Source organism: Solea solea, chromosome 1 (assembly GCF_958295425.1).
Source record: "Solea solea chromosome 1, fSolSol10.1, whole genome shotgun sequence".
Taxonomy (NCBI): domain Eukaryota; kingdom Metazoa; phylum Chordata; class Actinopteri; order Pleuronectiformes; family Soleidae; genus Solea; species Solea solea.
The window spans coordinates 1,209,290-1,233,284 of NC_081134.1; the positions used below are offsets into that span (position 1 = coordinate 1,209,290).

The 23,995-nt window shown below is 41.4% G+C and overlaps 1 protein-coding gene across 3 annotated transcripts in view; it reads left to right on the forward strand.

Moving 5' to 3' along the window:
• The window catches only part of arhgef4 (Rho guanine nucleotide exchange factor (GEF) 4), an 83,811-nt gene that overhangs the window by 7,237 nt on the left and 52,579 nt on the right, over positions 1 to 23,995 (forward strand). For 2 of the 3 annotated variants that reach the window (XM_058629859.1, XM_058629866.1), the window contains exon 3: positions 19,332 to 23,411. In XM_058629859.1, the coding sequence (XP_058485842.1) occupies positions 19,332 to 23,411 (4,080 nt within the window). Of the gene's footprint in view, positions 1 to 16,191; positions 16,213 to 19,331; positions 23,412 to 23,995 lie in introns of those variants that run through there. The other variant, XM_058629875.1, reaches the window with a different exon arrangement.

The window sequence follows — 23,995 nt, forward strand, 5'->3', positions numbered from 1 at the left end:
ATGTAATAGTGCTGTTTTATTGAAATACATCAGACGTGGGTGGGGAGGTTCAAACTAAAACCTTAAAAACCCGCTCCAATTCAAAATATGCGTCCTACAAGTGCCTCAGACAGTGTGAAGAAAGTGCCACTCAAAGTGCTCATCAAAATAAAACATATAAATCTATATATATAAATATAGATCTATATCTATATATAGATATAGATCTATATATATATATAGATCTATATATATCTATATATATATAGTGTAAGTTTTAAAAGTGTCTGAAACATCACCTAAATATAGAATAATTAATGTATTACACACCGATACAATGATGCCACTATAATTAGTCTCTTAGTCTCCCCTCAGTGTGTACTGTGCTTATGTTGTCAGACTGATTTGTGTCAGGCTGTGGTGCATGAAGCCGCCTGTGTCAGGTTTGTTGACATAATCAAAGAACCATTGTGCTGAGTAAAGGCTTTCTAGTAATAACAAGATTGCGCACTACACACACACACACACACATAAGCACGCGCACACACATGCACGTAAACACATGCAAAATAATGGGAATTTTCACACATAGTCACACATTCTAACCAGTGGCTCAAATTCAGGGCTTTTTCTTTTTTTTTGTCTTTACCATTGCTTCATTTTTGGCAAAGCCCCTGTCCGACGTGAGGAGCGAGCCCCTCCTCTTCCTCCTCCTCCTACTCCTCCTCACAGGGCACACTCATCAGTAAACTGGTGTCTGCGTTAAGGCCATCACATTCTTGAAGGGGTAGGAGGAGGAGGAGGAGGAGGAGGAGGAGGGTTGGTGGCAGAGTTGTGTGCGGCCATCCGGTGATTATCACACAATTGCAAAGTTGACACAGGAGAGATACTGAGGAATTTGTCTCATTTCACAACCAGCTGAGCTGAAAGAATCTCAGCTGCCCTATTTCCCATAGTCCCTCATTCTATCACATGCCTACTGTGTTCTTTCTCTTTCGATAACCTATTAATATGTTTCTCTGGTTTCATCCTCTTAAATGTTGATGATTAAATATGTTGGGATTTTTACGTACATTTTATGGATCAAACATCTCATATATTATGTCAATAATGGACAAATTAATTGATAAGGAAAATAATATTCCATGTTATTTGCAGACGTAATTCACTCTTATGAATTTGAGACAGAAGAGGTGTGTTACAGTCAGGAGGTGGCGCTATATCATGTTCCAATGACTTGTTTGACAGGTGTGTTGTGAGAGTGTAACACATAAAACAAGTTTTAACAGAGAGTCACAGACAATTACATTATATACTTTAGACAACGGTATAGCCAAATTAATGCGATAAGGTGACTCCAATTGTGGTAATTAATTAATTTTTTTGTTAGTCAGTTCATTTTCTACATAAAATATCTCAGCTCCACTCACATACTCTGGTATCTACAGAAGAACAGTATTTCTGATTTCCACCATATGAGAACCAATTTATATAAAAATGATTTGACTGAATTATTATTCCTCTGAACCTGCTGGTTCAGGTGTGGAGAGACCTGTAACGCCTCCTGGAGGGGAGCGGGGTGAACTGTCTGTGGTTGGCGGCACTGTGTTCGTTCGTTGTCTGCCTCAGCTTCACGGCGCCTTGTCTCGCTCACAGAGCTGTGTGAGTGAGAGGGGGAGTGGCTGCAGTAGAGTGGCGAGAGCGGCGATAACGCCAATGTGTGCTTCTTTTACCGTTATCTTTGCATTACTTATCCAAACAACGTCAAACTGGCTGTAGCAAGACATCTGTCAAGTTTGAAATCATCGGCAGACGTTCCTGGAATTTATCAATTGATGATATGTTATTTGCTTGTCACCTAGCTGACCACTAGGGGTCGCTCACGGACCAACACTTTGAGACAGGCAGCTTTACGCTAAAATGAGTGAATGTGGTAATGATTGTAGATAGTACTCAGAGAAAGTGGTTGAAACTCTCAGCAGCTAAAAACTCCAGTTTAGAAATACAACGAAATGATAAACAGGCTGTTAGCTACAGTTAGCCGGCCGTCTCAGCACCAGAACACTGAAGTTATGTCAAATATGCAGCCTAAATGAGCCTGATGTCCGGTACTCCACCCAAAACAGCCACGTCTCACCGTAATGTGTAGGTATGTGCCTCTTTTAAAAACCCCTGTGTTTGTTCAGGTAAAGAAGTTCCTGTATAGTATGTCACACACTGCAGGGCTTTGCTTTTCTATAGAAATGCTGCACAAATACAGCATTTATATATTTATATATATATATATATATATATATATATATATATATATATATATACATATATATATATGTATATATATATATATACTCGTCAGCATGGTTGCTGCAGTGTGCATGATGATGACAAAGCTGCACACTCATCTGTCAGACAGTGAAAATGTACCACAGGACTGTGACTTTGAATGACAGTACAGTGTTGTTTGTTTTGGTCACAGTGTGGAGTCTCCTGATTGTTCACTCCTATGACATCACTTGTGTGTGTGTGTGTGTGTGTGTGTGTGTGTGTGTGTGAGCCAGAGCCTCAGAGTCAGAGCGGCCCTTTGATCCACCTCGAAGCCACATTCTTCCTGCTGCTGAAAATAGAGAGGAAGAGAGAGGGATAGGAAGGGGCTGGTAGGTGAGCAGACTCGAGCAGGGAAGGCTGACTCACTCACTCACTCACTCACTCACTCACTCACTGACTGTTTTTCTTTTTCTGGACCTGTGGTTTTGAATTTGCTGCCTGGTCATTAAGTTTCTTTGGCCCTGCAGAAGAGCATGTGTGTGTGTGTGTGTGTGTGAGAGAGGGAGAGAGAGAGAGAAAAAGGAAAGTAGAGCAGAGAAGGGAAAAGGAAATAACTGACATGATTCCTTTGTATTTACAAATAACAAGCTTTGTGAGGAGGATACTGTCCAGTGAGTCTACTGAAAGATCAAACTAAAGAATGGTTTGTCATGCTTTCACAGCGTGATTGTGATGTTTCCTCTCAGTCAGTCCAGTTGCTCCTGGTAATGCTGAGCTGCTAATAGCCTTCAGCTCTCACTGGCCATCAGCTCACTGGAAACTTTGAAACCACGCTAAGAAATACGACGCAGGTCTTAAAGGTGTTTCCTTCCATGTATGATGATGATATGATTTAGTGACCTTAACAGCAGATTGCTGGACCTTCAGAGCAGCACACAGCTACATGACGTTCTTCTTTTTACAGTTCTCACTGGTTATTGTTACATTCATATTGTTTACACATTATTTAAATCTGACAATAAGGCTTTAGTCTGGCACATTGCAAACAAATGATGGACATGATATCAGTCATGACATCATGTAGGCAATTGATTTATCATGACATAAAACAATGAACAATACAATATAATCATTTTATTAAATCTTTTTAACAAATAATTTCACTTTACAGTTGAAATCGTGTGTTTTTGTTGGTCTGGTTGGACCAAGTTTTTACTCTTATATTGTTCAAATCTTTTGATGCTCAGTGACACTGATTCAGTGTTTATATACTGCATGATCCCTTTAAAGCCCCAATGAAGGCTATATCAGAGGAATTGGAATTCAAGATTGATATCATTATTGTATTGGACACATAAAGTGGTATCAATCCTATCCCATCCCTAGTTATGGTTACATCTGCCATTCATACGTTTGGAGTCCTGAAAGCTGTGTTTTAGTTTTGAATGTTTGGAGAGAAAGTTGCTGAAATGTGTCCGTGTCCTTCTGGAAACGTTTGGCTTGTTCTCTACATTGAGATGTGTGATAAACACAGACGATGTCTTGCTGAAGCATCTCTGGTCAGTCTGGTGAATGTCCCTCTCGTCAGTAATTCAATTGGACAGAACAAAGCTCTGTGTTGAGTGGCTTCTTGTGGAGAACGGAAGGGGTGGAGGAAAGTGGAGGGGAGCTTTGCACAATCGCTGATGGTCTTTAAGCTTCACAGAGTTGGCCTGCGCCTCTGCACTGCTTGTTATGCTAATGAAGGAGTGGATGCAGGATGATTTCCTCTTGTAACTGTTGGTTACCCAGGAAAATTGGAAGGCCCACTGTCTTTCACTCATCTGTGTGAACAAAGCAAGAGACTGGTGCTGTTCCAGGGCTCCACGCTAACTTCTACCACTCAGAGCAAGAGTGCTCTCCACTGAGAATTCCAGGCAAAACATACAGAGCTGCAGTATGCACCATAGTTTCATCTACAGATGAAATACCATCTTATATTTTGTGATCACAGCTTTGTGTCTTGAACTCCTCTCATCAGACGAGTACAGACAAATGCACCGGGGGATAAAATGATCTCTAAATGTGTTACGATAAGAATGAAAAGCTTTGGCAGCATTTCATTGATAACACAAGGCGCTCTATCTCTACAGAGCCAGACACAACTGGGCGAGTTTCACTGGGAGAGGTTCTCATCCACACAGAACTCCAGAAGTAAACGGAGAAACTCGCTAAGTCGTGTGAAACTCACACATAACGACAGTTTCTTCTCTGCAGACGTTTCCACGACAGAGATTGCAACAATTCTTTGGTTGATGGTGAAAGAAATGCCCGTTATTTCTGTTTAAAATACGGCGACTTGCCTCCATCGCTTCCATCGCGTCACATAATGTAGAAAGTGAGGAGGAGATGGAACACACAACAACCTGATGCCAGAGTTTTAATGCAAAATTTATCTCAAAATCTCTCAAATATTATGTGTCGTGAGATGTGATGTTTCATGTCATGTCACAAGGTTTGTTGATTGACCATGCTTTCAATAAGACTGAGAGACTGTGTGTCACCCAGTTTATCTGCACAGCTCAGTCACATCCATCACAACCACATTTTAAAATCCTTGAAGCATCACTTTAAAGAAGGACGGTGTTTCATCCCTTGTTGAGTCTCTTAACTCGTCCTCGTGTGAAGAGCCTGTGGCACTTTGCTTCTCTCTTTATGACAAAGACATAGATGAAGGCTCAAGTGTTTTTCCCAGGCTCTTCATGTGTTTGGGTAGCAGACAGCAGCGTGTAGCACAGTGCATCATCCAGCGCTCTGTTTTCAGTGGGAGCTTGGATCAAGCAGGATCTGTGATCCATTACAGGGTCTGTACGTTTAAGTGATGAATGTGTGGAGGCCACCATGACAAAAACACCCTGGGCCTCTCCTCTACTGACAAGCACTGGCAGTGTCATGAAAAACCACATGTGCTGCAGCATCACAGCAGTGAAAGTCAACCCGTGATCTCATGTGTCCACAGCTTTGTACTTAGGTTTGACCTATGACCTGGGACTGATGATGTTTCAGAAGGCTTCACCTTTTTCAGCTCTCTAATCTGTAGTGTCTCTGTCTCTGTTCAGGGAGGCGGTGATAGACTTCAGCAGTCTGCATCACAGGAAACTTGTTTGAAACTGTTCACATGTACAATATTACATCTGTACTTTCCCTGTGGCCCGTTTGGACCTCAGATTGAGCTGTTTACTAAACTAACCTGTTTACTTTGTTTCCCTTCAATTAAAGATGTTGAAATATAGTGTCTAATTGTGCTTTGTGCACATCAAATGACATTGGCATTATCTTTTTCCAATATTGACATCATGATTATTTATGATGATTCTTCAATTATAAGAGACACAATATTTAAATACAATTGTATCTATTTACTTTAATATAAGGCCTCAAAACAGTGGTGACTGATGAAAAAAATAATGAAACAAAAGAAACGCGTGAACATAAATTTGATGTTGGTGAATGGAAAGAAAACTTCAGGATGTCGTGAAGGTCTTTCTACAAGTTATGTGATGTAATTATTATGACTTTGATCTGCAGCTGCAAAGTTAGATATGAATCAAAAGAAAATAAGTAAAAAACCTGCTGACACGGATCGAAGTGACGGGTGGGATTAAAGATCAATCAAAATGATCATTCTTCAAAGCTGTGAGAGCGAGTGTTGTGTTTTAGAGGTTTGTGTAGATGCTCTATAAAGACACGAAGGACTCAGTCATCACCCACTCTGCCTGCTGTGGAGAAGCCATGTGCCGTCACACGAGAGCAGATCCCGGTAGTTACCGGAGTAAGATGTTTTTCTCTGAACATTCCAGGTGACTGTCTGAGGAAGCGAACTCTGGAACTCTAAACAGCTCTGGTGTCTATTTCACTCTCACTGGGACCATAATCATTTGCTGGTATATTATATATATATATATGTTCTATATTATTATTATTACATTATTATAATAATTATATATACTATATTATTATTCTATATATATTATATATTCAGTAGAATTTGGCTTCAGACACTTGAGCTTTTGCATTAAACAGAGGTGACTTTCTGATTATTTATATAAAATAAGTTAGATTAATGTTGTTGAAATCAGGTCAGTGGATTTGAATTGCTCGACAAATACTTTATCTTTAACTACTACTGCTTTATCTTATTTAGGCTGAACAGAGGATTCTGGGAGAATAAGACTCTCAACACACATTTTACTGAGAAACAAAATGTGAAAACAAGGCATCAATGTGTGTGAGCTTGTTGGTGTGTGTCTGATTGACAAGTTCCAGTGTAGGCTAAGACTCTGTGGCTGGCACAGAGCAAGCAAAGCTTTAAGCCTGTTTTGTCCTGATTGTTTGCCTGTGAATCGTTCTTAATGAAGCAAACACAAGCCTTCAACTCTAAATCACATGATTTATTCTGCCAGAAAACCCTGCTGTTACGTGGAAATACTATGTTGTACAAGCAACCTGCACGACACTGATGTGAAAGGGATTTAAAATAAATAAATATTCTCTTATTCAAAACAGTCACATTCAAGATAAACTCGCTGATTAATGTCACAACAATAAATTAGACGTGGACCAATTTATTTGGATAGGGTTGATTTTTATTTATTTATTTTATTTAATTAATTAATTTAATTATATGAATTAATATTATATTATAATACCTCACACAAAAGACTTGAAACACACAGCCCACACACACAAGAGCAGCGGAACAAGTGACAGGCATGAAGTGAAGTGACCTGAAATGAGAGACAGTGAACGAAATAAAACACCAAACTAAACTCGAGCATGAGATTGAACCACGTGACTATACTTATATTTATGTAAAGCTACACATTTTTGTTCTCAGAGACTTGATCAAAGCTGCTAAGTCAGTTTCCTGTATTTAATATTTCATTGAAATATTTCAATATTTCATTCTTACACTGCTTGTAAGTCTGGTGTTGTCTGTGTTGGATACCAGGACCACGAGCAGGACAACAACCAAGTGTCTCCACTGATTGTAAAGCAGTGCTTGTTTCAACAGGTTCCTCCATCACTGCCAATGTAGATAGAAGTATAGATCATATTACCCAAACAATGGCCTGTCCCAACAGATCAGACTCATCACTGTACATCACTCCGGTCATGAACGATGGTGAGCTATGACCCAAACCCGCCGTCTGTAATTCCAGTTGTCTTATAACATGCTGCGTCAGGTTGGATTCTGACTGTTTTAGGGATGTTCACACTCGTCCTGATTCCACTGTTGTGTTGTTGTGTAGCGCTAACGGATGTCACGCAACACAACACCATTCCGGCAAGAAGTGGTCCTCTCCACGTCCATGTACGACCAGCAGCACAAAACCACGTGTCAGGATACTATGTGGTATTTGAGGAAATTGCTCACAGTTTGTGGGCCGAATGGGGGTCCGGATTCTCCAACTCTGTGATTGGATTTGATTTTCGATTTAAAGGTCACAATTAAATTCAATTCTCAATCTTTTTTTTCTCCTTTAGCGCAGGTGGCTCTGCCATTTTTAGATTTGTCTAGTTTAGTCGAGGATCATTGGTTTTACGTCCTGATCGCTCTTTTCTTTGGTGCTACATGGTGTACTGAGTGATGTAATGTAATGTAATAATTTGTTTTTCAATGTACTTTACACAAACCTACGTCCTTTAAGGTTAACTTTAACATAATGCATTAACAATATGAATGTAACAATAACCAGTCAATTGGAAACAAACTGTATAAAGAATAGAAGTCATAGAGAGTCATGAAGGTTCAGCCGTCTGTTGTTGACGCCACTAAATCTGCATTAACCTCCAATAACATGATCATATCAAGGCAACACCTCTGTAGTAAAATGTGACCTGCTTGGCGTTGCACAGTGTGGTTCCAGTATGCAAATCAAATGCTTAAATTAAAAGAATAAGGTTGCATGTCTGATGCTTCAAACACGCCTATAGCGCTGGCTCTCACTTTAGTGCAAGTTGAATTATGAGATGTCCTGTGCTGTCGTTTTATAGAATGATTGAGACCGAGTGTCCAGCAGTCACAAGCAAGCAGCCTAGTTTTTCCGACAGTGTGAACATACATTCAAAAGGAAGGTCAAGGGTTCAATTCCTGGCTCCGCTAGTCTACATGCCAATTTGTCCCTTGGCAAGACACTTGTCCCCATGTTGCAGGGTGTAAATGGGTATGAAAGACGTGTCATAGAACAAGATCTGTAGTGTAAAGCAGCTTTGAGACTCAAAAAGCACTATATAAATACAGACCATTTTACATTTTCCATTTATTGTAGCAACTGAAGACTATTATTCTTTCAAAAGAAGGAACTGTGAAGACACACTGAAACATTTCACTGTCCAGTTAAAGATTTGTCCTGGGCTCTTGGATCACAGCGGTCTTTCTCTCCCACTGAACTCCTCACAGGCAGCATGGCAGCCATTTATTTTAGGACTTCTGGGAAGAGCAGGGTCAGGCTGCCAGACGAGAGCATGAGTCATGGCTGCAGCTCCATGGGAATGATGTCTGATGTCAGTGATGCTGCTGCACACGTTCCATATTTACCTGTTTAACGTGTTACGTCAGGTGATGATGAGACGCTGTCTCTCTTGTTAACTCTGTGACTTAAAGCGATATTTCTGCTCGGCTGTGATGCATTCACTGATGCATCAGTTCTTCCTCGCTCGACAGCTCTTCCTCTGCTCGTGTCCTTCTCGTTGCCATGGTTGCACAATGAAGCTCTCCACTCATGTGCATTATCCTCTTCTTCTTCGTTTTTGGTAGGAATGTGTCGTGTGCCCTGCGTCCAGACGTGTACGGTCTACAGGACCCTGACGTGACATGTGCTCTGAAGTTTACATCACGGCACACACTTGTTGATCCACTGATGTCTGCCTGTGTATTCAAACGTGTTTGTTTGTGTGACGTCTGTGGCCCAAATCCTTCATTCCAGGTTACCTACGTTACACAAACATACCGTACAAGGCAGCAGTGAAGCAGCAGCTCCTGTGAAAACATGCCTTTTTTGTCTCTATGGACTTTGGTGCAGGAGAGTGAGGATTATGTCTAAGAAAGAAATGATGCGGCCCAGGACAGGCACAGCACAGTCTGTTGCTCACTAATGTGTCAGTGCCACATTTTCAAAGATCCTGAAACAAACTTTTGGCTTTTATGAAACAAATCTGTGAATAAATAATTGCAATTTGTCACCTGCACCCACATCTGGTATGTTACAGTTGTAACACTGTTGCTGTGCTGGTGTTTGAGACTTTGACCGTTATTGATTTTATCTTCATGCTCCATAGGCCACATGGTGAGATGGTGTTCAGTGTTTTCTCTGAGCGCTGCAGCTCTGCACTTGAAACAGCAGGGGGTAATATATGATTTTCCAGATAGATAGTTTCCTGCGTCCATGATGAAACAACTGCCTTCACCTGATCACACCTCCGTCTGTCTGCTGCGGCTGGAATCCCTCATAGATAGATAGATAGATAGATAGATACTTTATTCATCTCACAGAGAAATTCACACATCAACATGATGTGATTAAAGGAGATTCTCGTGATTCATTATTCCATGATGCAGTTGACTAAGTGTTACAGGTTCAGAGTCTCGTTTGGTTCGTTTGATCAGGATGTTTATGCACAACAGCAAACAAATAATCCTTCACATAATCGTTCAATTCTAAAAGGTCATGTCTGTGTCTGTTCATTGGCAGCAGAGGTAAGCACGGAGGTTATTCATTCATTCATTCATTCATTCATTCATTCATTCATTCATCATCTACCGCTTTATCCTCCACATGAGGGTGTCGGGCGGGGTACACCATGGACAGGTGCATGGAGGTTATAACCACGGAAAAAGAGATAAAAACCGAAGAATGGACGATGATGAGTCTTCAGTAATGAGCAGATTTCACTGTGATGAAGTTTAATTGGTGTCTGAAGCAGCACAGACTCCGCTGGCCCTTTGTTTCCACTCACAGGACAATGTAGTCATTGTTTACTCTTCACTGCTGTGTTGTGCATGAGCTGTGTGACGTGTGCAAAAGGAAAAGGCCTGAGGCCTCTCGCCTCTCACCTCTCACGGGCCTCACACGTGGGCATTTCAAGCAAAATACTGATCCAACACACCGGAGCGACAGACGATATTCACCTTCAACTCCATTTATTTTGACATAACATTGTTTAGAAATGCAATCAACAACATTACTCGGATAATAATCAAATTATTATAAAAATGTTGTTCTTTCAATCATAAAATACAGAAATAAATTCATCTGAACTAATCTAATTGTAAATTAGACTGGTACAATACAACTTTGAAGCAATTTTAAGGAGGCGCACAAGCTTTAATACACAATCTTAAATCAGTGGCACAAGTAATTTAAGAGTCATAATAATAACCATGCATATACTTTGCAGAGTTTGGTGATTTTTAAATGCATCCTTGATTGTTTGTGTTATAGTGGTTGAATGTAATGGACTCTCACAAAAAAGAAGTCTCAAACTACTGTATTGGACTGATATTGGTATTGGCAGATTCTCCAGTATCAGTATTTGTATTGGACAGAAAAAAATGCTGTCATCCCGAATAGTAACATGTTTTTTTAATTTGTTGGTAATTTAGTCAGTTTCTTGATTATCTATAAGATATTAGAACATCGTCTGAAACGTTTGATTTATCACAATAATATCATCAATCACAATTATTTTGGTGAAGATTATCTTCATATAATCCCATGTTCATTCACCACAGAACAGGCTCAAGCAGATGATCAGTGAGAGTGTGTGTCCAGGTCACACCAGGGTTAAGATTGGTCAAGTGGTGGTGGAAAGAACTACAGACTCACAGTTTAAACGAGAGCCAGCATCACAAAGCACAAAAGTCAGTCTGTGCATCAGCTGCCTCCAAGTGGCAGTAATGAAAAATACACCACACTTTAACAACAGTGTGTTTTTTGCATTAAAAATACAGCAAGTGCAACTAGTGATTTATACAGTATGCACCAGCACACACACACACACACACACACACACTGAGTACTTTGATTTAACCCAGCTAGTCTCCCCTCCAGAGGACACTACCATGGAAACATGGCACAAAGGGAGGGAGCATGAAAACAGACCACACTTGTCTGGAACAGAATACCAATAACACAGTGTGGGAAAAAAAGCAGCCAATAATTACAAGTGATGCCCACACACACTCACACATGATCAGGGGAGGAGACATGATGATATACAAGTGTTCTATCATGAATGAGTGAAGTGTGTAAATGGCTTCATGTCAGAAGCCAATAGTGAGTTGGGACGATGGCGGCAGAGCGAGAAGGTGAAGACGACTGTGTGAATGTACATATGTGCTGTATGACTGAGTGAGTGAATGGCTGTGAATGGGTGAATGGCAAAACTGTCTAAAGCAGCTCTGAGTGATCATCAAGTCTAGAACTTTTACCATTTACTCATTAGTAATAATTAATAGAAATGTATGTTGTTTTCTGGGTTTAAAATTGAAATGAAACAGAAACAGCTTCATCTACATAAACACAGTTAATCTATCATTTGATATAAGCGCTGTAACGCAGGACTGCCCCTTTTTATTCAAATATCCATTTGTATCCTGGTGGAGTTAAAATGTGAAGGAAAAATAAAAAATAGAAGCCCATTAGACCTGATGTAGTACCGTTGTAGTCCAACAGAGGGCTGCTGAGAGCACAGCTTGACCTTAGATCCACATTGAATTGCCACAAGCAGCTGAACTGTTCACCTGAGCGGATGATCACAACACCATATATATATAAAAATATATATATATATATATATATATATATATATATATATATATATACACATATATATATACATATCTGGTCCAGTCACATTACAGTCTGAAGAATCCAGCCTTTACTGAGCACTAACACGCTCTTGGAATATGTCATAATTAAATTAGATTTTTTATGAACATTATGTTGATTGAACTCCATTAACGTTAATTAATGTATAAAATCCATGGAAGCTGCTGAGGAAGGATGGAGAGGAGAAATAAAGAGAACTAATCAGATTCCTGTGGTGAGTTCCCACAGTTTGGACATTTGGGCAGCATCTCTGTTTTATGTGTGTGTGTGTGTGTGCGTGTGTGTGTGTGTGTGTGTGTGTGTGTGTGTGTGTGGTTGATGCTGTTAGATTGGGTCAGGAGGGCAGGAATCTCTCAGGCTGATCCACACCTCACTTGTCACAGTGAGTGATTTCCTTGCAGTGATTTCCTTTGTTTGTGTCGTGGAGAGTGTAATGAAACCATCAGCAGGCTGCAGTTTACACCTTCCCTGTTGTTAACGCTCAGTGATTGCTGACTTTCACAAGGTTCCAGGGTGTCTGCGTGCTTCTGGCTTCTGACTTAAGTGATAGTTCAGGGGTTTTGAAGTGAGACTTTTTAACTCTGAAGTGAAATCATTCTGCTGAGGGAGGGAGGGAGGGAGGGAGGGAGGGAGGGAGGGAGGGAGGGAGCAGTGCATGAACATCTGTGTGAGAGGAAATATAATAGTGCAGGAGAGTCACCAATTTACAAAGAGAAACTATTACTGATGGAAAAAGCTAATAAAAAACTGTCACTTAAATGTACTTAATATACAAAATAAAGACAGAGTTGAGTACATTGCAGTATTTCTAGTGTTTGATGGAGTAAAGCAGATGGGGAGCACAGATGCTGTAAAGGCTCAAGTGTCTGATAAAAACCTCCTGACCATCGTGTTCACATCTTGATATGTTCACTGTAGGCTACTTCTGCTGTGACCACCCATTATTTTAACTCACCACAACATGCTGCAGTGGACAGAGACACTGTGCTTCACTGTGTGTGGTACAAGCAGTCCTCAGGTGGCAGCAACTCAAGTCAAAGGACTTTCTCATTGATTCAGCAAATTCTTGTCCTGACAAAATCATTATCATTACATAATCAGTTAAGATAAGATCCACCAGTGATCATCAGCGTCATCAAACATCTCTGTTCTTAACAGAAAAACGATCTAAAGCACATTATTTACATGGTGCGTCATCTCAGTGCGACACAAGGCCAACAGGGGTTGTATTTAGTGTCAGAATTATTGGTAGGTGTGATTTGGTCACAACATCAGTTAAGCCAATCAGAGTTTGGCTTGTCACTCCCTGTTCAGCTGTGCTGATGCATTGCTATTGAAATGGTGAAGTGAATGGTTCTCTGCTGACGAGATGGATCTGTTCACACGAGCTGAAGAAAAGCAAAATAAAACAATCAGAGTTTCAAATTCATTGTTTAAAAATAAAGGTTTCAGGTTTGAAGTTACGACATCGATGGTGATGAGACAGGAGTGTCTCCCATGATGTGCAGCTGAGATAATTGTTGTTTTACAGTTAAGAGGAGACACAGCGTCGACACTTTGCTTGTTTGTATTTCAATTCTCGAATCAGCAGTACAATGATTTGCTCATGGAGGGGAGGAAGAGACACAAGTACAGAGCAGACTGCAGGACGAGGAATTACACTGACAGTCAACCTGCATTTAAGGGATGAAGAAGAGGAGGAGTGCTGAAGCACATCAAGCTGAGATTGAGTATTTTCTAATGCGTTGCTTGAAGTTTTTGTTGGTCGATGGCACAGTGGCTGTGTGCTGCCTCTAAGCGCCTGACCACACCTCATATGTAGAACCACACACCCATGTGTGCACTGATGAGCACCAGCTAAAAATAACAACTGGTAATAACACTTGAACTGTCAATCACTCAATCACAGTTTCTACTTCATTTCCCTGATTTGTACATGTTACACATGCAGTTATTAAATGTTTGCATTTTCAGTAAAACAAAAAAGACAATTTTAATTCCACCTTATTCTTGTTGTTACCTACACAATGTATGTGTGTGTGTGTGTGTGTTAGGGTTAGTGTGTCTGATCACAGCAGATTGCGTATTCTTTAAGTCATGAATAATTAAGTGACTGATGTAAGTGGAGAAGGCCGGCTGCTGCTGCTGCTGCTGCTGCTGCTGCTGCTGCTGCTGCTGCTGCTGCTGCTGCTGCTGCTGCTGCTGCTGCTGCTGCTGCTGCTGCTGCTGCTGCTGCTGCTGCTGCTGGGCTCCACTGAATCACTGTCAAGTCTTTGTTTCCTGTGTGTAACCACTGTCACCATGTGCACTCACCATTAAGACTTATCTTTGGAAACTATCATCGATAACAAAGTTAGTGCATTATGTATGGGGAACGTAGGCAGCCATTAAAGATACAGTAGGCAGGATGTTAGTTGTAACTGATCAATAATTCCATAATTACCTTTGAGCGTGATTTAAATCAAGTGCTCTAGGAGAGAAAGACAATTTTATTCAATGCATAATGATAATAATAATAATATATTTTATAATAAATAATACAATGTAAAACATTTCACCTTTAATTCTGGTCAACTATCAAAGACATATTTACCATCTTTATAGCGTCTTTGACCTATTTTATAAAAAGAAAAAATTGGAACCAATATTGAATCTATTCCCTTCCTCCTCCTCCTCCTCGCTGCACGTGGGAGTTTCCTCCCCACTGGATTTGAATGTAGTGTTTAGAAAACACGCAGTACTGGTACATCATCATGGCATCAGTGCACATCATGCTGATATTGAGGACAGCTGTGAAATGGGCAGTTGTGATGAACCTGTAATTTAAGTAGAACTGTAAATGCAGCTTTCTTTTGTCTTCTTGAGTTTTCCTGCTTTTCAAAGAAGGTAATATGATATCAATAATATCCCAATACAATGATTCTGTGATAATCAATATATTGCAAGACAATCATATAGCGATACGTCACAATATTTGTCTGATTAAAGGAAACAGAGTCTGTGTGAAGTTAAAAGTGCAGGATTTCTCTATTTAACATAGAGAACAAAGTCTATGCATGAGCGTGGATGAGGCGTCGCTTTATATATACTGTAGCTGTCTATGTCATGATCCCGCTGTAAACTCTTCTTAAAGATAAACCCACACTGAACCTTCTTGGTGGAGATTAAAACAAATTTGCCTAAACTTTCACAGCCATTATTTTCTCTGCATTTGCTTTCGAGGGAGTTACAGTTTGCAGTCAGCAAAGACAGAATAAAGCTCATGTAGATTAAACATCAGTTTTCACTGGGAGAGTGTCACCTTGTCTTATGTGTCAGATCCTCATATAACCACACGTTATAAAAACCTAACTATCCCTTTAATGTCCCTTGAATTTGTAATTTTATGCCGCTTTAGCAGCATGAAAGAGCTTGAGTATGTTCTGATGTAGTTTATACAACCCCAGGGATTACTATCACCTCCCCTCCTTTACTCCATGTAGAGATCAGGTTCCTCCTCTTGCTCTTTGCTGAGATGCAACGATGTGGGTATGACCTCAGAGAGCAGGCAGAGGGAGGAGGGGCAGTGATGAAGTGATGGAGACAGAAGGAGAGGAACGTGAGAAGGGATGAATAGTTCTTGGTTTTCCATAAGACACAACTGGAGGTAAGGTCTGTCTGTGAATGTGAGATTTAAGCTTTTAAAACGGCTTTAAAGCAATGGAAGTGTTTGTTGTTGCTCAGATATCAGTCATATGCTTTTGTGTCTGCTCCACAAAGACAATATGTTTGTGCGTGGAGTTGCACGTGAGCAGGTGGAGCTGAGGTCACGATCAGCAGTGGGTCAGAGCTGGTGCAGCTTCTCCATGTGTGTGAGTGAACTCAGTGAAGCCCTGCAGGCACAATAGTCAGCTGTCCCTGAGGCCCTGACACATCAGTGTGGCTGTTGCACCCACGTCCACATTCCCTCCATGCTGGGTGTGGGTGGACGTCAAGAAGCAACACTGTTTCTGTGGAGTGTTAGAATGCTGAGGCATCAGTTGGTGCTGGAGGCACAAAGACAAAGAAGAGCGGGAGCAGACGACAAGATGATCCACGTCAGACTCATCTGAAGCAGGTATCCTGCACGTGTGCTTCTGTGGTCATTGTTTGTCTTAGTTTAGAGAGAGTGGTAACCCACTGTTGTGAGGCTGTGTTTCTCTGGAGTTAAATTCACTGAAATTGAAAGTTCTACAGTCCTGCACACGTCTTAAAATATTTATTATTATTTATTTATTTATTATTTAAAATCATACAGTGTCTAATAATAACCATAATTTTAATGAATATTACACACTGCATGAGAATGTTGGTATTATTATACTTATATACATATATATATATATATATATTGTTGTTGGGACGGTATAGCTTGGATCAAGCGGGACACCATAAAACTCTGTGCTTTTGTATAAATCTGAGATGATCAATGATTAATTACCAGATGAATGAATGAAACTATTTTAATAATTGATGAATAAGTGTTTTTCAACTAAAACAAGCGTTCTGATTTCTCAGCCTCTTAGATTTGAATATACAGTATCTTGGTTTCTTTGCTCCGTATAACAAAGAAATCATCATCTGATATCTATTAATTATAATCTATTATAATCTGTTCATTCAGAATAAATGAAGTCATTATACTGATGTTAAAAATATGATTATTAAGTTAGTAACTTTAAATAACCGCTTTTCAAAAGAAGGGAAAAGAGTCAATTCACTGAACTTTTCACTCTTGTACACGCGTGTCTATGTTATATTGTATATTTAAAGTCAGTGTAAAGCAAATGTATCGTAGAACATGTACAAATGCAGTAAAGAGTGAAAACACTGTCTCTCTATGATGCACCGGAGCTCACATACAGTCTTTAGTGGGGACCAAAGCTGGTATACGTATAAAATATGATATTAAATATTCAAATATTGCTTTGATACAAATGTGTGTTTAGTTAAAATCAATGAAACATATTCTTCAGATGCAGTGAGGAATAATAACAACACGGAGCCTACGAGTGAATGGATTACTGTGTGACTCATTCACTCACTCACTCACTCCACTATATGGTGAAAAAGCACTGCTAAGCCTTTAAGCTTCTTTGAAAATCTCAGCTGTAATTAATTAGCAGAAAATAACACAGTAACCACAGTGTGAACTGAGCTTGTCAGTGTTTGTCTGAGACAAACCAGATCATTACGATTCCGTTTTGTCCTGAATCTTGTGTTTGTTGAGCTTTTGAATGAGAGGAGAGCATTTATCTACAGTCTCTTCCCAGGATGACTGAGTCCACCTTTAAGATATCTTTATATTTATATGTCCTTGTATTTAAAGTGACTTCTCTGCAGTCATATCAGCATTTACACGCCATGACAGTGGCTCGTGTCTGAGGAAGGTGATTAAAACTGCTAAACACAATTATTCCAACTGTTATTGTGTCAAATCAAATATAAATACATGAATTCATTTCTTGAGTCATTTATTTATTCCATTCCCAAACTCAAGAAAGCATGATTTTTTTATTACATTTTTTAAACATCGCTTTTCTTGATTTTCAAAGCTGCTTCACACCACATTCACCCATTCATCCATGTGCAGCACATGTTTCCTTCACACATCTAGACTAATGTCCAGATGTAGACGAGTGGAGCCCAGAATCAAACTCACAACCTTCCAGTTGAAAGACAACTCTCTCACCCATCAAGCCTCCACCATGCACTCCAGTGTCAATGTGCACTCAGTCCTCCTCCTGATTTTAAATACATCAAATACCATATTTATTTTTATTACTTGTTTTTAAATTTCATTGTAAATATTTATGGCAATTTGAAGTTTCATTACTAAACTAAATTATTTTTAATGTCCACTACAGTACTTTCTTAGCCCACTAGAGGGGGTTTATTGAGTTATACCAATCAGACAATATACTTTTATTCTGAAAATGTCATAAATTTTACATATTTATATATTAAATATTAATAGAATATTAATAGCTCAATGATGATTATTCTAACAAATGCATCGACCTGTGATTGCTGCTCTGAAATATGCCCACAGTTCTAACACTACTTCTCTTCCATGTTGTCTCCATGACTTTACTGTAGAATAACAAACAAATACACTTTGATTATTGGAGATTATTCTCTGCTCACTTATGGCAGCTTGGCAAACAATGCTGCTTTTTGTGTACAATCACAGAGCTGCTGTATTTGTTATCCTAATGTGATTTAAGTTGCATTACATTGAGCTGACTTGTTGTATTTATAGCAGCTTAGTGCCTTTTCTTGTTATTGAGACGCAGAGCTCACTGTGCACGAGCGGCTTTGAGGCTGTAGATTAAACTCTACCTGCTGTTGCATGTTAGAGATGTGCTAACATGGACGGAAGCATGTTCTTGTGTTATTTGTTTGAGGCAGAGTGTCACCGCACTGAGGTGAAGAAAGGTGTGGATCTGTAATTGAAGTCGTGTGGACGGGTGATAATGGAAGATAAACACAGAGACAAAGGATTACGAGTGCTCAGGGAAGCTGCAGCCGTATAAAGCCTGGAAAGAGGATACACTGTGAAATGTGTTGTTGTTGTGTGTATGAGCACATGTGTGAGAGACGCCATGGGAGCAGTGCTGAGCTGGTTCAGTGCTCACCTGTGTGCTCTGGTGCAGGATACAGCTGATAAACTCACACGCTGGAGAGTAAGTACAACTCTGGCTGCTTGATTGGTGTGTGTGTGTACATTTTTATGTACGTGTGTGTGGCACTTGTGAAAGGGAGGGGTCATAAACGTATCCTCAAAGCAGCTTTATTTTTGAATTTTCTGCTAAATAACACGACCACACAGCAGGAAAAGATGCTTCACAACCCGGTCTGTACGAGGTGTGCACGTTCTCCCTGTGCACACGTGGGTTTTCTTACTGCCATGTCATTTTTATTGTATATTTTAATGGCAGCAAAAACATGAAAATATCTCCCATAACACACGCCACGGCTGTCAATCAAGTCATTAAAATTCAGATTCAGTGGCTTTAGATTGGCATCTTATTCAGTCATCACTGTGTCCTCCTTAATCCAGTTTTAATCCTGGATATTTGTCAGGATCTTTCTCAGGGTTCAAATCAATACATTCCCACTACACATTGGTGTTGTTTTTCAAAGGATTTCCACTCGTTTATTATCTCACCCGTTTCTTCTTTTCTGTCTCAACAGCCCCAGGAAGCTCTTGAAGAATACTCCCACCCCTCACAGGAGGGAGATTTTGCTGCAGATTCCTTGGAGAGGTTCGACAGAAGCTTAGGAGGCGGAGACACATCTGATGAGTATTTTGACTCTCACTCATGGCACAGCGACGCCCTGTCAGATTTAACTCCAGACGGGGAGGAGTGTCTGGTTGCCCTGCTCGAGCTGGAGGAAGCGTACGATGGTCGCAGAGCAACGGGCAGCAGCTTCCACAGTGGACAGAGTAAAGCCCGCAGGAGAGAGTCGGTGACAGCAAAAAACAGTCATGGGAATAAAGCGTATCGTGGACAAACTGGTTGTAGCAGAAGGAAAAACCCAGAGAACTATTTAGACTCAGCGCTCAGCACCAGAGATCTTTGCTCATCCCATCCACATCAAGAGGAAGTTAAAGGTGACCTGCAACAACAACCCGGTTTGCAGACAGAAACTCAACTCGACAGTTACACAGAGCCACACAGTTCACATGTACTGAGCCAACACAACAGAATAAAGGTAAATACTCCACCAGACACACAGGAAGTCAAGCTGCTGGCAAAACCTGAAGAGGACAATCCCCACAGAAACAATGAGTCTGCAGAGGCTAAAACACACATAGATGCAACAGAGGCACAACAACAAGAACGGTTAGGATGTTGTGACGTACAGGATGTAGAAAAACATCACATCAGACACTGTGACACTGAGAAAAACACAGGTTTAACGAGATCCATCAGTGACTCTAACCATCACAGACAGAGAGAAACTTCACAACAACATCGTTTAGTCACTGACGACACGGCCGGTGAGAGTGTGACAGCGTGTTGTTACCAAACTCATCAGAAAATACACATTCATTGTCAAAACAATTCATACGTAACAGACGGAGTAATAAATGCACACAAATCAAAGTGTGTGTGTACACCAGCACATTCTAACCCTGAGAATAAATACACACACAGTGCAGAGGCATGGGAATCAAATAACACAAACTCAGACACTCTCAGAACACAAACCAGTGCAGCTGGGGAGGAAAGCCCCAGCAGAGGCGCGTCAGAGAGCCACCCTCAGGTTTGTTATAATCAGGTGTCAGGTGTCTGCGTCCAGGCAGAGCAGTGTGTGTGTGCTGCCACTGTGACAGAGGGGACAGTCAAGGAAATCTGCTCCTCTGTCACTTTTTCCCAAGAGTCCTCAGCCTCTCTCTCATTGGACGCCGGTTCTACTGAGCAGACTGTTTCAAAAGAATCCACTGGGAGGGATCGAGATAACACACGACCTCTAACGTTACAACCATGGCACGGTCCAGGTCAAACTCAGGATAGAATTCATCATAAGTTAGATCAGAGCGGTGCTACAATAAAAACAACATTTCATAACCAGCTCCTTTCAATAGACAGATGTCTGACGGAGGCACATTTAGACTCTATAGAACCAGGACCTGACTCGTCTGAGGAATCCTTGCATCCTCACATGTTCTCACATAATCAGCTTTTTTTATCTGGCAACCAAGAAGCAGAGGAGACCTCCCGTCTGTTATCAGGGAGGTTTACAGGAGGAGGTGGGAGGTTAGGATCGTCCTGCTCTCGTCTCTGGAAAACTGAGGACGGTCGTGACATTTTTGAGCAGAAAAACACTGTGGAAATAGTGAGAAAAGTCAGTCTTCCACAGTTTGGCACAGCAGGGGTTTCTGACTTCAGGGAGCAGAGAGTCATTCCAGAAGCAAGTGTCAGTGATTCTTTCTTTTTGTCTCAGCAACTGCTGAACACGAACCCTGACATAAGAGAAACATCAACACATGCAGACGCTGGTGAGTCCAGACAGGTTGGTAATGGAGAACGACCAAGTCCAGGTCCAGATACCATTTCCCAACAAACCGGTGTCAGTGCAGTTTCAAGGCGAGTGCAGCTGGATCTCCCTGAACCTTTGTGTAGCTTGAGAACTTCTCTTCTCTCAGACTCAAACAATAACACCAAGGCCAGTATTAGAAGGGTTCAGAGAGGCCAGGTCTCAGCTGGAGCCCAGATCAGCTGCAAAGATAAAGGACAAACATTTTGCCCTCTCATTGAGACATCAAAAGATTTGACCCCTGACCATGTGGCAAACGTAGACGATCCTCAGGATAATTCTGTGGCGTCGCTGTCTTCACTGGTCCACAGATCCAGGAGCAGTGAGGATGTAAAGTACAGTCAAGGCAAAGACCTTTGCAGCCATTTATATTCAAGACATGTTCATACAGATGAGTTAGAACAACTAACAACACAAGAAAGAACAGAGGATACAAAGGTTTTAAGTACATTTTGGCTCCAGTGTGCTAATGTGGATGAAGCCCTCAGGCCCATAAATGTAGATGTGTACAGTGAATGTAAAGAAGACAACGTACCTGATGCAACGATAGACAGCTTATCTGAATCAAAGTGCAGAGAACACCCACAGGTGAGTCTGCCAACTCCACCCCAATATTCACACTCCAATAACAGCCTGAACCTTCTTACTGTGAGAGGTTTAGAGCCAATCTGGGAGTCTGAGCATCCAGTGGAAAAAAAAGACCCGGAAATAATGAGGCCTGCCGAGGACAGGGTTGTGGTTTCCCTTTCAGGGGACACCTCCAGTCCAGCAGGTCCGCGGCACCAAGCTGCAAACCCTGCTGAGTTAGAGGCCGACGTGCACAATAGTGAAAAGCATTGTAGACCCATGACTGTCGCCTACGATGCTGTGTGTTACACCTCAGTCAGTGGCAGCTGCAGTGAGTATGAGGACGCACACTTTTCTACTTCAGACACACATGCAGATGTTGATGGAACCATCAAGAGGAGAAAAACGAAACGGAGCCAAACAGGAAATAGAGGCTCTACGTTTTCTGTCTTTGCTAAAATGCCTTCTTTTAGGAAGGCTAAGGGTGCAAAGGGTTGCAGAAGTGAGGAGGTACCCCAGGAGTCATTGGATGGAGGAGAGGGCCCCATGTCTGAACAGGGGCCAGGGATAGACAACTTAGATGACGAGGTTTTTGACAAAGACCAGACATTCCAACAGGAAATGTCCCCAGTGGGAAACAACATAGACAAAGAGGACTGTGGGTTTTTACACTCAACTCCAAACTCTGACCACGTCCCTCATCTGGACAGTCAAAGCAGTGTCCACATTGGTAATGGTGGAACAAGCCCAGACAATGCCCTTTTTGAGCAAGTTGATTCACCTCACAGACAGACCTACAAGAGGAGCAAGAGTAATGACAGTTTAAACATCCGCATGCGCTTTGCACAAGCACACAAGACGCTTTCAAGTCTTTTCGAGTCCCGCTCCATTGACAAGAAGAATGAGGAGCAGGCTTCTGTGGACACTGATGTGGATTCTGGTAAAATCAAACAATCCTGGAGGAAGCTGAAAAAGGCCAAGGAGGCAGAGCCACTTAAAAATCCTCAGACCGTGTCGGACGGGGAATGTAGCAGCATCACTTCAGGACAAGACTGTGGACACTTTGCGTCCTCCCCGCTCCTGGACAGGTCCAGCAATCCAGGGTCACTGTCCTCCATTAGAAACCTACGCCACACTGATCCCATCTCCAAACGTGGATTCTCACCAGGAAGTGGAAATGAAAACCCACTTGGCTGCAAATCTGAAGGTCAGAGAAGAAAGTGTTCCCCAAATGCTGCACCTGGCCGAGCTTCACTGTTTGACGACTCTCCCGTCTTACAAACCAACCACATCAGCCCGGGTTCACCGCTGAGTCCCAGTTCATCTGCTTCCTTTGCTCATCAGCACTCAGTGGCCTGTGAGGGCGTGCCTGAAAGCCCCCTACGGCCAATGAGCCCTAAACCCAACAGCCCCAGACCAGCAGCTCAGCGTAAACTGTTTCGCTTCCCTCACTCATCGAGGGCCACTTCTGTGTGTCCTACTGTTCTCGCTCAGTCAGTCAGTGTGGAAGGACTGACCGACCCCCCTGAGAGACCTAAGACCCTGAAACCTTCCACAAGCCCACTGGGTGTCAGCCTCAGCCTTCTGGATGCAGCTGAGCACAGAACAGAGAGCCAGTCACACATCAACCTGTTTGCCATTGGCTTCGTCAGTGATCCGGAGGTAAGAAGAAATCCGCTTTGTGTTAAAATGAACAATTATTAATCTGAAAGGCAACGACAAAGTAAATGTGTGGCTCAAGGTTACACATCCCTGGGAATAGATTCATTTCTTACTCTAAAAGAAACAGTTTATCTGCTGCTCGCTCTGCAGTGAGTGGTGATTGTGTGTGTGTGTCTCAGTGTATCTGTGTCCCTCATTGTTGGGACAGAGAACAAGTCTCTCTTTCTTTGTGACTGTGTTCAGGGGATGACGTTAAATAACACTGTCAACTCGTTCTCCCGCTCTGCCTCCAGCAGTGTGGTGTCTTTTAGAGGTCAACAGGTTTCTGTCATCCAATCGTTGCCATTTCTATATATGTAATATACATGAAGAACAGGTTAACTTGAGGACTACTGCTGTTGGTGCTTGTATACCATGATACAAAATAGGCTCATTTAAAACATCCCCTTTGTTACCTTTAAAATGAAAGTTCAGTGTGGTCGTATGAGGTAACGACATATATTGTAACCAGGAACCGGCCTGAGACAGTGACGTTTACCCTCAGTGTAAACTTTGTTGCTAGCAGGCACAAAATCATATTTTAC